This window comes from Dermacentor variabilis, chromosome 9 (genome assembly GCF_050947875.1).
Source record: "Dermacentor variabilis isolate Ectoservices chromosome 9, ASM5094787v1, whole genome shotgun sequence".
Classification (NCBI taxonomy): Eukaryota; Metazoa; Arthropoda; class Arachnida; order Ixodida; family Ixodidae; genus Dermacentor; species Dermacentor variabilis.
This window is the reverse complement of record NC_134576.1, coordinates 106,684,883-106,697,255: the sequence shown is the minus strand read 5'-3', so window position 1 is coordinate 106,697,255 and position 12,373 is coordinate 106,684,883. Positions and strand designations below refer to the sequence as shown.

Below are 12,373 nucleotides of genomic sequence, written 5' to 3'. Positions count from 1 at the left end.
ACTTCAACCTACTAGAATCTTGAAACGACAGTACGATGACTAGATTACAAGGCAGTTCTAGATGGAAAGAATAAACATGTCAGCACGGCTTTATGTCGAAATGTATGGCATGGTCACATTTTGATGCCCATTTCACATTATTTTCACTGGCACAGTTCATTTTTTTGCACACATCATTGCGGCATTTCAACGATGTTTCAACGTAATGCTTTGAATTAAATTATGGGGTTTTACGTGGCAGAACCACGATCTGATTATGAGGCACGGTGTAGTGGGAGACTCCGGAAATTTTGACCACCTGGGGTTCTTTAACATGCACCCAAATTTATGTGCACGGGTGTTTTCGCATTTCGCGCAATGCTTGGAATTTCCCTCCCAACAATTCCCTGTCCTCCCACTTGTACCCGCTTGCTAGACACCCTGAATATCATATTGAACAGGTGTAGCACAGACATGCTAAAAGGCATGTTGACAAAGAACCAGTTGCACAAAAAAAAAAAAAAAAATGTACAGACACAGCAAAGCACGGAGTGGCCACAGCGGTCTACGCTGCTACATTCAGCAAGCACACATTCTCCGTGGATACATTATCAGCATTTATTTCATTTGGGTACACGAACCAATGTGCTATGCAACAAAATTTTTTTACTGCAAAAAATTTCTGCGTGCCTGTGTGTACAGATCAACACTCACAGCAGCAACAACACGGTGGTGGAAACCTGACGACTATAAACATGGCCAAGGGCCCTATTTTTAACGATTCTTTTCATTATTTGCTTGCCACCTGTAGCCGTGACCAACCAATCCCGTAGATAACTGCAGTGCGGCAGTGTGAAAGCCAATGGCAAAGGCTGAGAATGGTTTAAGAAAAGCCTTTAAAAAATATTAAAAAAAATTAAATTCTTGGGTTTTACGTGCCAAAGCTACAATCCAGTTACGGGCATGCCACAGAGGAGCTCCAAATATATTTTGACCACAGGGCATGCTTGAACATGCCCCTAAATTTTGTATTTCACCCCCCTTTACAACGTAATGACCCTAGTACAAACACCTTTGGCTCCTTATGAAAATGGAGCCATGATTGCAGCCCCGTCATGACACAGCAGCTTTGCATCTTGCACATATATTAAAGTGGTTGCAGTCGAAAGTGTTTATTGGCACAGGCATGCCCAGATTATCATGACAGAGCGATTTTTCATCTTGCCCACTTGCAAAATCCTCTTAAACATGCGCTTGCTGGGAAAGAAATGTCCATATGGTCACAAAACTGCAATTTTATATGCAGCACACCAGTAAGAATGAAATGATGGGGTTTTACATGCCAAAACCACTTTCTGATTATGAGGCATGCCGTAGTGGAGGACTCCAGAAATTTTTGCCACCTGGGGTTCTTTAACGTGCACCTAAATCTAAGCACACGGGTGTTTTCGCATTTCGCCCCCATCGAAATGCGGCCGCCGTGGCCGGGATTCGATCCCGCGACCTCGTGCTCAGCAGCCCAACACCATAGCCACTGAGCAACCACGGCGGGCACCAGTAAAAATGCTTGAAAACCATTGTCACATGGCAAAGCGACATTCTGCACTGAATCTTTTTGGCACCAACACTGATTTGAATAGGATCTGGCTTGCAAATAACAAAACTGCTGTGCTAATGCACGATGCAGCGTGCATTTGGTTTCAGATAGAACTTTAGGAGTCTCGGAAATAAGAAAATTGACTCAATAATCCACGTTCCTTTCCTTGTTATTGGTCACTGTGTTTTCATAACTACTCTCAAAAGCTTTGCACCATCCTACCTTATAGGGGTTCTTGGGATGCTCGGCAAACAGGGTCATTGGAATGCTACAAATTCCTGCTCCGTTCGTCTCTACGGCAAGCTGTATGGCAAGCTGTTGTATGGCAGATGGCTGTCAGCCATCTGCCATACAACATTACACGGCTTGCCACATTATCACGTGCCTCCTTGACAATAATTTCTCAGAACAATGAATGATGTCATCATGATTTGTTTCATGCGCACCTCTATGCAATACAGGGACTGTCTGCCACTCTGTATTATGTTGAGCGAAGCATTTCAACTTCAATGAAAGACTAAATCCAGGGACTTTATGTGCCAAAACCACGATATGTAATGAGGCATGTTGTAGTGGAGGATTAATATTGACCACGTTTAATGCGCCCAATGTGTGATCCACAACATTTTTGCATTTGGCCCCTATCGAATTTCAATTCGCTGTTAGCAACACTTGTTCGTGAAAATATGCAGGAATAATATTTCAGTAAAGGGTAAAGCACTCTCTAGGCACTGTATGTCTTTGCAATCAGGCTTGTAGTTTACTGAATGAATGCTCGATACTACTGACCCAGTAACCTCACCTGAAGATAAGCAGTAACACCACAGCCCCTGGCTATCCAATCACGAACTTGCACAATCAAACACGCTGCAATGGGTGCTTACCTTTGCTATTCGACGAAGGCATGGACGACGACTGGCTGTCTGGTGTCGACGCGTCTGGAACCTCGACCGCACCATCCTGAGCAGCAGTCGTCTGTGTGGGAGGAGGAACTTCGGTCTTGTCTCCCGCAGCTGAATCGGCCATGCCGTTCTCCGCAGCGTCCTCTTCATCAGATGCGACGACCACCATTCCCCGAAGTCTCCGACTAAACCTCTTGGGGCCTGCCTCTTCATTAGACGCCTCGGGTTGGGGCAGATCAGGTACTGGAGCATCGGAGTTCCCCGGGGCAGGTCGCGGAGCGACGTGGTAGTTCTTCGGAACATAAGGCACTGGCTCCTCCCCTGAGGAAAGGAAGCAACAATGGCAATTACCTTTCTTTTATCCTTTAGCGCAAGGGCTGCTTACCTAAGCAGTGCTGATACGCCAAGGCGATACTACAAATAAGAATTATTTGAGCTGAATTTGTAAATTACACTTCGACAAAAACTAGAAGAAGCTCCTCTCACTCTGAGACAAGGCTTGCAAAGGCACAAAAACTAAAGGCTGGTAGCGATGCCGCCCTTCAAGTTCCCCCCCACCAGCTTGCCTTGACGCATTGGATTTCCACTATGTCTGCTCAAACCAAGTTCATTTTTCATCAGCAAAAATGGACTGCATTGTATACTAACGGGACATTGATACACTTTTATAACTAATCATTAGAATGGGTTCACTATTAACGGACGTTGCCTCACGAAACTCCCAACGCACACATTTTTTTCCGAATCCCTCAAGTATAAGCGGAGTTCGGCATCACAGCAACACAGTGCTTGAGCAGAGGTTCCCAAGACTTCTGCGAGAGACTGAAAAGCCACTTGCCTCTTTCCTTGCGGGCCTGGACAATGTCCTGGCAGATCTTCTCGAAACCCCAGTCGAGTTCGGTGTCCACGAGCGCGTTGGCCGCGTCCTGGAGGGCGCAGGCCCTATGCCGGATGTTCTTGTCTGCCAGGAGAAAGGGGCCATCAGATGGAGGAACAGGAATGCGCAAGTACAGAGTAAGCGGCAAACGAGAAATGGCCGAGCTAACAAAGAAGGTGGCACAGCCAAACTTCGTTATTAGCAGTCGCATCCAATGCAAATATAGTCAGATGCCATCACAACAAAGTGACCAGTGTAACGGCCAGGCCTACTTTCTATCTAACAGCTGCATTGTGACTACCATCACAACGAAGAATTTTACAATGAATTTGCCTGTTTAAATAATCTACGCATCCTTGTCAGATTCTGGTCTTCTAAACCTAAGTCAGAACAAAGCATCTGCAAAATCCTTTGTTGATACTTTGCGTCGGCAAAATGCAAGTCTAGTCGGTGACCCTACGGAAAGCAATGAGAACTCGGTTAAAAGATCAGAGTGATAGCGACAAGCGGTCAGCCATTATACTTCAATGGCGACAAGGCAGGGGATTCACCGCTACTATATACGGGAATTATCGCATTTACTCGAATCTAGGCCGGTCCCGATTCAAAGCTGAACCCCGAATGTTCGAAGCCAGCAAAAGTTTTTAAAAGCTTGCATCAAATGTAGGCCGCATAAAAAAGTGAGAGCAGCGTTCACAAAGGAAAACAGCATATACAGTCACTGACTGAATTTTCTGATTCCAAAAATTCGGAAATGCTCGATTATTCGGTCTGCTTCACGGCACCGCCATTCACCCCATAGACCATAATGTATAACAACTACCGAAAGTTCAGACACCTTACAACCTCTCGTCCGATTTTTCAGACACTCCTTGAGCCAACTCGATCGAGAGCACCATGCACAGACTCTGACCGTTGCACGGTTCGACTTGCTGAACACCATTTTTGTTTTCAACGGAGCCTCCTTGCTGCCCCACGAAGTGGTGCTACTGCAAATCCCCGCTCATCATCATCGTTTCTGCCTGGTTCGTGGCCACAGCAGTTCCGGTATCTGCTTAGTAAGCCATGTCAAGACAATCCAGCAGCTGATTTGTTTCTTTCTTCGTGCACGACGCTGCAAGTAGGCCACATTTTTCGTTTGTGCGACTGGTGTCAGCGTGACGGTGTGGTGGTGTTCGCTTTGTGTGATGTGTCGAGGTTGCAGTGATCCAACGCGGCATAGGGAAACATCAAGTCAAGTGTCCAATGGCGCCAACAGTGCCCGCGCAGACTGCGCTGGGGAATGCCGGCAAGCGGGTGCCGGGAGGCCTAAGATTTGTCGCCTTCCGATGTGCTCCCTACTGACGCCGAAATTGTTCTGCCGAGACCTGCGCAGTGGTTGCATTGCGATTCCGGACACCATCTCATATGACAGTTTCACAGGTGCTGACACTGCTGTACTGACATGTGCAGAACTCGACAATGGCGAGATCATTCGTCAGGTTTTTGCTGCACCGCCGGACGACGACTCCAAGTCAGAAGATGACGCACCATGTGCTACACTGCCGTCGCTTGTGGCGCGTGCACAAGCAGTGACTGTACTTTCAGCCGCCTATAGTGACCGTACGACCCTCTCCGAGATTCAGGCTTATCTGATTGTGCATAAACGGAACACTATGCAACGGCGCATTCACGATTCCTTCAAGCCTACTGCCGAGCCTGAAGGAGTGCGTGGAAATAAAGGATTTTTTTTTTCTTAATCTGCTTTTTCGGACACCTGTATATCCGAACATTTCCGCAGTCCCCGTGAGGTCCGAATAAACGGTCGGCACTGTATTCAATATGAACATGCCTGCGGGAACGTTTGCGGGCGCGCGCAAGCTCGTGTTGGCGCGCCTTTGCATGCGCAGACAGTGCGGCACAGCTCGCACGCATCGAAATACGGCGCGATCTTGATGAACAGCTCCTCTCTGTTATCGTGGTTTTATTTTCCTTATCGCTGTCATGCCCTCAATGCAACACTCGCGGAAAGCGTCCCCCGTTGCCCCCTCCAACGACGTGCATTTTTCTCATCGATGCCTTAGTCCCGCCCGGCTTGAATGTTTGACAATGCCTCTGCAGCTAGGACAACTGTTCATTTGAAAACATCGCCTGTTTGGTGCCATTACGCTAACGCCACGCTATGGGCCACGCCACACACCGGTACGACACAGGTCAAAATAGCGACGTCGCTCATGTACTTCAGTTGGCTACTGACGCGGCTATAGCGGCTGCAATACTGACTTTTCTAGATGGCGCTAGAATGATGGCACCGTATTTATTATCTTTAACTACAAACTGGCAAGTTTTTTAATATCCTCGAATCTGAGCCGACCCTAGAGTTTAGTATATGTTTATTTGAAGAAAACTATCGGCCCAGATTCAAATAAACATAGTAGTATTAGGTTGGTATGCATTAACAAAGTTTTACTGCAGACACACTTAAAGGCACCCCTTTTTCCCAGATTTTGACAAGGTGTGGCGCTTAAACGTCATTCAGTCTAATATTTACCGCAAGTACGAAATCTGCCGTAATACTCCATGATCACCCACCACCGCAAAAGCGAACACCATCCCTTTCACAATGAATTCAGTCATTCATTCATTCCATTCATTCACAACACGCCGTTTGCGTGCTGCCACGGGGGAACGCAAGGAAGCCAGTCGTGGCTGCGCTACAGATGCCAGAGGTCATCCTTCGTCTGCGAGAGGTATAAGCACACCTCTCCCCCACCCAATAACAGTGCGTGAAACTTCGGTGATGGGTGCATGTGGCATCAGCACACCAAACACGATTGCTTCTCAGAATTTCTTTCTTTCTCAAAATTTTGGGCTGTCAAGTTGGGGTGCGGCCTTTACATGGGTGCAGCCTTTAAATTGGTTTATACGGCAGTTTTGCTTAATACCAGCGTGTTCATTTTTACTTACTAGGTGCTGGTAGGAAGGCAACCTTTATTAAGCCATTATGCTAGTAAGCTGTTATACTTAAACTTTGTGTATTTGGCTCACACCAACTTGGAAAATTTTGCAATTCCCACTAGCTGTCCTCACCAGCCTGTGCTTTATAATACCACATCAAATGCCCATGCACTCATGACGACTGGAACAGGGCATTTGATCCTGTTCCAGTCGTCACTCATCGCACTTGATGTCAAGCAGTAAGCTCAGAAGTGGGGGTGGTGATGAAAAAAAAAAAAAAAAAAAAGAGTATGCCCTCGCTGTCTGCAAACCCGTGCCCCTTGCTAATGAGAAGCTGGCTTTCCCGCAGAGTGCAGACGTTTAATGGTTGAGTGCACTTTACACGCGAAATTTCGCTAGTAGCATTAATCGTAAAATTCAGCACAAAATTGCCCCAATATTCTTACATTTGATAGAAACAAACGCTAAGAACCGTGTTTGCTCCCGCACACCCAACAGTATACTCGATTTGATCCGAATATTCGTATCCAACCAAATATTCTAACACATCCGAACATATTTTTTTAATTGAATATGACTATTAAAAATATATTCGATAATATTCGAACTTTTCAAATACAGTTGCCAACCATTTATTCGGACCTCACGGGGACAGCGAAAATCCGAATAAACAGGGGTCCGAAAAAGCAGATTAAGGGGGGAAAAAAATGAAATCCTTTATTTCCACGCACTTATTCAGGCTCGGCAGTAGGCTTGAAGAAATCGCGAATGCGCCGTTGCACGCTGTTCCGTTTACGCGCAATCAGATAAGCATGAATCTCGCAGAGGGTCATACGGCCACTGTAGGTGGCTGAAAGCACAGTCACTGCTTGTACACGCTCCGCATGCGACGGCAGCGTAGCACATCGTGCGTCACCTTCCGACTCAAGAGTGATCGTCCGGCGGTGCAGCAGAAACCTGACGAATGATCTCGCCGTCGTCGAGTTCTGCGCATGACAGTACAGCAGTGCCAGCACCTATGAAACTGTCAAATGAGACGGTGTCCAGAATCGCAATGCAACCACTACGCAGGTCTTTGTCAAATGAGACGGTGTCCGGAATCGCAATGCAACCACTACGCAGGTCTCGGCCGAACATTTTTTGCGTCAGTAGGGAGCACATCGGAAAGTGACAAATCTTAGGCCTCCCGGCACCCACTTGCCGGCATTGCCCAGCGCAGTCTGCGTAGGCACTGTCGGCACCATTAGACACTTGACGCGATGTTTCCATGTGCCACACTGGATCACCGGAACCTCGACACAGCACAGAAATCAAACACCACCATGCCGACACCAGTCGCACAAACGAAAAACGCGGCCTACTCGCAGCGTCATGCGCGAAGAAACAAATCAGCTGCTGGATTGTCTTGACTTGGCTTACTAAGCTGAAACCGGAACTGCTGTAGAACCACTCTATCGAACCAGACAGAAAAGATGATGATGAGCGGGGATTTGCAGTAGCGCCACTTCGTGGGGCAGCAAGGAGGCTCCGTTCAAAACAAAAATGGCGTTCAGCAAGTCGAACCATGCACCGGTCAGAGTCGTTGCATGGTGCTCTCGATCGAGTTGGCTCAAGTAGTGTCCGAAAAATCAGACGAGAGGTTGTAAGGTGTCCGAACTTTCGGCAGTTGTTATACATTATAGTCTACGGTGAGAATGGCGGTGCCGCGAAGCAGACCGAATAATCGAGCATGTCCGAATTTTTGGAGTCCGGAAAATCAGTCGGTGACTGTATTCGCACACCCCTAGTTATTTTGGATCCCACTTGCTGCATTACAAAGGCATTCAACTGTATACCTTCATTATTAGCCACACTGATTTTGTCAGGGCAAGAAAAAAAAGATCAGGACAGAGTCCTACGTGTGTTCACTTTGAAGGCCCAACAATAGGTTCTCCTACCGTTTCTCATGGTCGGTCGGCAGCATGCCATGCCGATACATTGGCATGCGAACAATGCTAATTACAAGGTTGCATGAAAGTTAACCAAGAAATGCTGACACTGTCAAGCGCTAAACAAACCACAGATTCTACCAAGACATACCGCTAGTTGTTACGCTGTAAAAGTACTAAGTGAGAGCAAATAGACTGCAGAAATTGATGCTGAGATGCAAGTGCTTCAAAAGGTAGCCAAAATTTACCCCATGTCTTTAGAAAGTCGCCAGATGGTTCATTAAAGAAATTCCTTATGGCATGTGTACTTACTCTTCATCTGCTGAGCAGATGAGGTCCCTGAAAGCCATGAAAACGCAGAGTAGTCAGCAGTAGAAATCCAATGCCAAATATGAAGTCCGTGCTAACACATTCATTCACATTACAACACTTAAACAGAATACTTAGCCAAGTTTCGTGTTGCAACGCAAGTACAGTCGAATCTCGATAAGTCGAACTCGAAGGGGCCCGAAAATTTGATCGAAATAAAAGGAAGTTCACATTAAAAGGAAGTTCGCATTAAAAGGAAGTTCGCATTAAAGGGAGCTAACTGAATGGAGGACTTACCTGCAGTGATGCATGTGCACTGAGCTAACACATAAGTGGGAATTTCCACAAGATTTATTCACACATATTTACAAATTACACTCAGTTATTAGTCGCATCAGTGCTTGTACTGTGATAGGGGACGGCGAGTGCACGTGTGTATATTTAAAGGAAAAACACCATGCCCTCGTGACAATTGCCCCTTCGAACTTTTGGTATGTTTCACCGCGTAATACTGCTGTATCGGGGCGAAGTCGACTTTCAGGAACTGGTATTGTGTAACGCGCGCCCAGGCATCGGCGAGGATTACAAAGGCGGAGTCGGCGCCATTGCTAACAGCAGCGAATTGTTTCAATAAACACGGCACCAAACAGCAAGAAGCCTGGTAGCGAACGTCGAAGTAGCTAGGCCTAGCGTTGCCACGGTGTGGCTACGGCTGCCAGCGGATTTGCGTGCGAGAGCGTCGGCTCAAGGCAGCACGATAATCAAAATGGCAGTGGTGGTGGCTTCGATTAATCACAATGCCGCTTTTGCCTCTTTTTCTTTTGTTTGTGTTTGCTGGTTTATTTTTCAGTGGAGAAATACGTTGCTATGGCCACATTGAGCTCCGATCTCTCCTCTTTATGATGATGCCAAGATGGCGGAGCTGCATCAACGGATAGCTGAGCGAACGACGGTGTGACTGCGCCTTTCGAACCCCGATTTTTTCGCAATTTTTGATGACAGCACTCTACGAAAGTGCCGTTTTCTCTCTATCTACCGTACTTTGTTATAACGCTTCACTATGAAGTAAATAAAGGTCCAAGGATCACGAGAAAACATTAATCGGAAAATTGAAAATTTTGCCAATTTGACTAATGCTCTTGAGAACGTGGGACTTTTTTTTTTTTTTTCAAGAGTACATTTATTTGCACGCGCTTAGGCTCTGTAGCTTTCTCGTCGTCACCACAGAAAGTTGTCAGCAGGTACACCGCCCAACATGAGAAACACGTTACCGACAGGTTGGGTCAGCGGTGAGAGACAAAGAGAAACGCACCCGTGGGGTTCCGGTCGGGGTTGTATTCGAGCGCATTGGAGCAGATGAGCTCGATGTCTTGCAGGAACTGGGCCACGGTCTGGTACTGGTGCAGGTCTATCTTGACCATCATGGTCTCCATGTCCATGGGCTGCTTGATTACCTCCAGGTAGTCAGGCACCTCCAGCGCATCCACGGGCTTGGCAAACATGCTGTACCGCCTGTCGCGCATCAACTTGGTCAAGATGTCCCGCAGGAACAGGCGCAACTCCCGAAGCCTGCGCAAGACAAGGTTCCAGGGCTTCAACGTGTGCCTACACGATGAGACGGAAGCTTGGGCGAGTTGGTGTTTCAACGCCGACATGTTTGCACAGCGCATAAGACGAGGACTGAAGGAAGAACAGCGCGTGTGTTGTGTTCTTCCTTCAGTCCCCGTCCTTGGCGCTGTGCAAACATGGCGGTATGGTATGCCTGCAACTGCAACTATAACTATGCCATCTGCAAGCTTTCAGGTCCATACAATTTCAGGCCTGCATTTCCAGGCCTCTTGGAGTGGGAACTTGCATACGGCGCTCACTGGTGCAGATATCCTCAGTATTTAGTTTTACTTATTTATTTGGTGTACCTTACAGGGGCCTGTGAGGGACACTGGGTACGGAGGTGTAACATAAGACTCGCTACACAATTAGTACAATGGGTCTACTTTCGTTCATTCGATCCTGACGGGACCGCTGAAACTGAATTATCGGGTGGGTCAAATTAAACAAGATGCAGAAAAAATATCAAAATACACCGCTGATTCATCAGGCAGTAGTACTTGCCCGATTCTAACACGACGTCGAATCAAACACGTGACTCCTTTCTACGTGTCCAAAGCAGAAAGCTAAGGTAGGAATGACATTAAAGCTCCTAAACAAAATAGTAACTTAACGTGCAGCTGACTTTTTTTAGCAAGAAAATGGGCAAGGGTTTAATATGTGTTCGGTGCACTGTGGCAGCCAGTTTCCTGATGTCAGCTTCACTGTACTACAGTGGCGTTATGTGGCAAAGCATACAAACATCACGAACACTTCACTTCTCGTGGGGAAAAACAGGCACTCGTTATAACCTGGTAAATACCATAACCAGACGTGAGCTACCGTTATTGCTTGAAAGTCTTCCTAGGACAGGCCGAAAATAGGCTAACAAGAGATGACATGTGCTGAACACGTTCACTGTCCCCTAAGCTCTGCTGAGACAGACGCTGCTAGTAAGTGTTACAATTCGAGTTATCACAGGTATCAAGTTGAACTTATCCAAGGAAGGCCAATTTTTAGGATCGAAATAATGAAAATTTGGGCCCATAGAAATGCATGGACACCAGCCGGGACCTTCGACCGAGATCGTACTAACCGAAATCTACTGTATGCTTAACGCGCAATACATTACCATAAAAGTGCAATGTAACCTAATAATAATGAAACGGGACATAGCAAAATAATGGATATAACATTACTACAGGAATTATTTAACCCAGGAAAGGCTTAATGAAACCTGTGCCGCATTGGAATACAGTCAACGACCGAATTTTCGGACGCCCAAATTTTCGGACATGCCTGATATTTCGGACGTCTTCGCGGCACTGCCACGAGCCCCATAGAATCAATGTATAAGGACATCTGAAGTTTCGGATGCTCGAACCGCCCGCCGCCCAATTTTCCGGACTTTTTGACGCGACGGAAGGTCCTTTCGTTCCTCGTGCAGCGCCCTTGCGAAGGAAATCGACTTGCAGCCGTAGCATATCACCGCTTTGAACCACAACTAGCCGAATCTAGCCGTCACACACCAATTTGGTCTAGCCACGCTGGCTATGTTTATCGCCGCACTTCCGCCTCCGGCGGAGTTTCCGGAGCGGCGCCATTTCGTTTGTTTACGCCGGCCACGTTTTGGCTAGCGTGGTGTGTGGTTGTGCTGTGCAAGCGTGCTCTGCGACGCTAGGCCTAGGTGCTTCGACGCTCGTCAGCGAGCTCCACTGTTCGCAACTTGAGGATTTCGCTTGCCTTGGATGGCCCCCACTCAGTCTTCGTCGTCCTCGCCGATGGCACCGAAGCGCGGAAAGCAGTACCGTCGGTTAACGATGGAGAAGAAAACTGCCATTATTAAGCAAGTCATGAGCGGCCGATCCCAGGCTGGCGTGAGCAAGGAGTTCGGCGCCCATAGACGACGTGATCAACGACCTCCGCTCTGCTGGAGTTTCCATACCTACGGAAATAACTTTCGAACAGTTTGTGGACGCTGACAACGAGCTCGACTTCTGCGCAGAACTGACTGACGAGGAAATAGTCCGTCAGGTTGTGAGGGATTCAGAAGACTCCGATGTTGAAAATGAGGAGCCAATGCCTGCGCCGACTACAAGCGCCGAGTTGACGCGTGCACTGTTGACTCTTTCATCGTCGTACAGTGCTGACATGACCCTTGCTCAGATCGAGGCGAATATGATCGCATGCAACCAGAACGCCGTCCAAACAACAATCAACAAGTTCTTTAAGCCACTGCAGCAATAACACCGGCTGC

The 12,373-nt window shown here is 47.3% G+C and overlaps 1 protein-coding gene across 4 annotated transcripts in view; it reads right to left on the bottom strand.

Moving 5' to 3' along the window:
- Positions 1-12,373, bottom strand: part of LOC142557226 (ATPase family AAA domain-containing protein 2-like) — a 64,476-nt gene that overhangs the window by 10,845 nt on the left and 41,258 nt on the right. For all 4 annotated transcript variants that reach the window (XM_075668926.1, XM_075668929.1, XM_075668927.1 and 1 more), the window contains 3 exons: positions 9,842-10,098; positions 3,317-3,439; positions 2,461-2,799 (listed from right to left, as the gene is read on the bottom strand). In XM_075668926.1, coding sequence (XP_075525041.1) covers positions 2,461-2,799; positions 3,317-3,439; positions 9,842-10,098 — 719 coding nt within the window. The remainder of the gene's footprint in view (positions 1-2,460; positions 2,800-3,316; positions 3,440-9,841; positions 10,099-12,373) is intronic.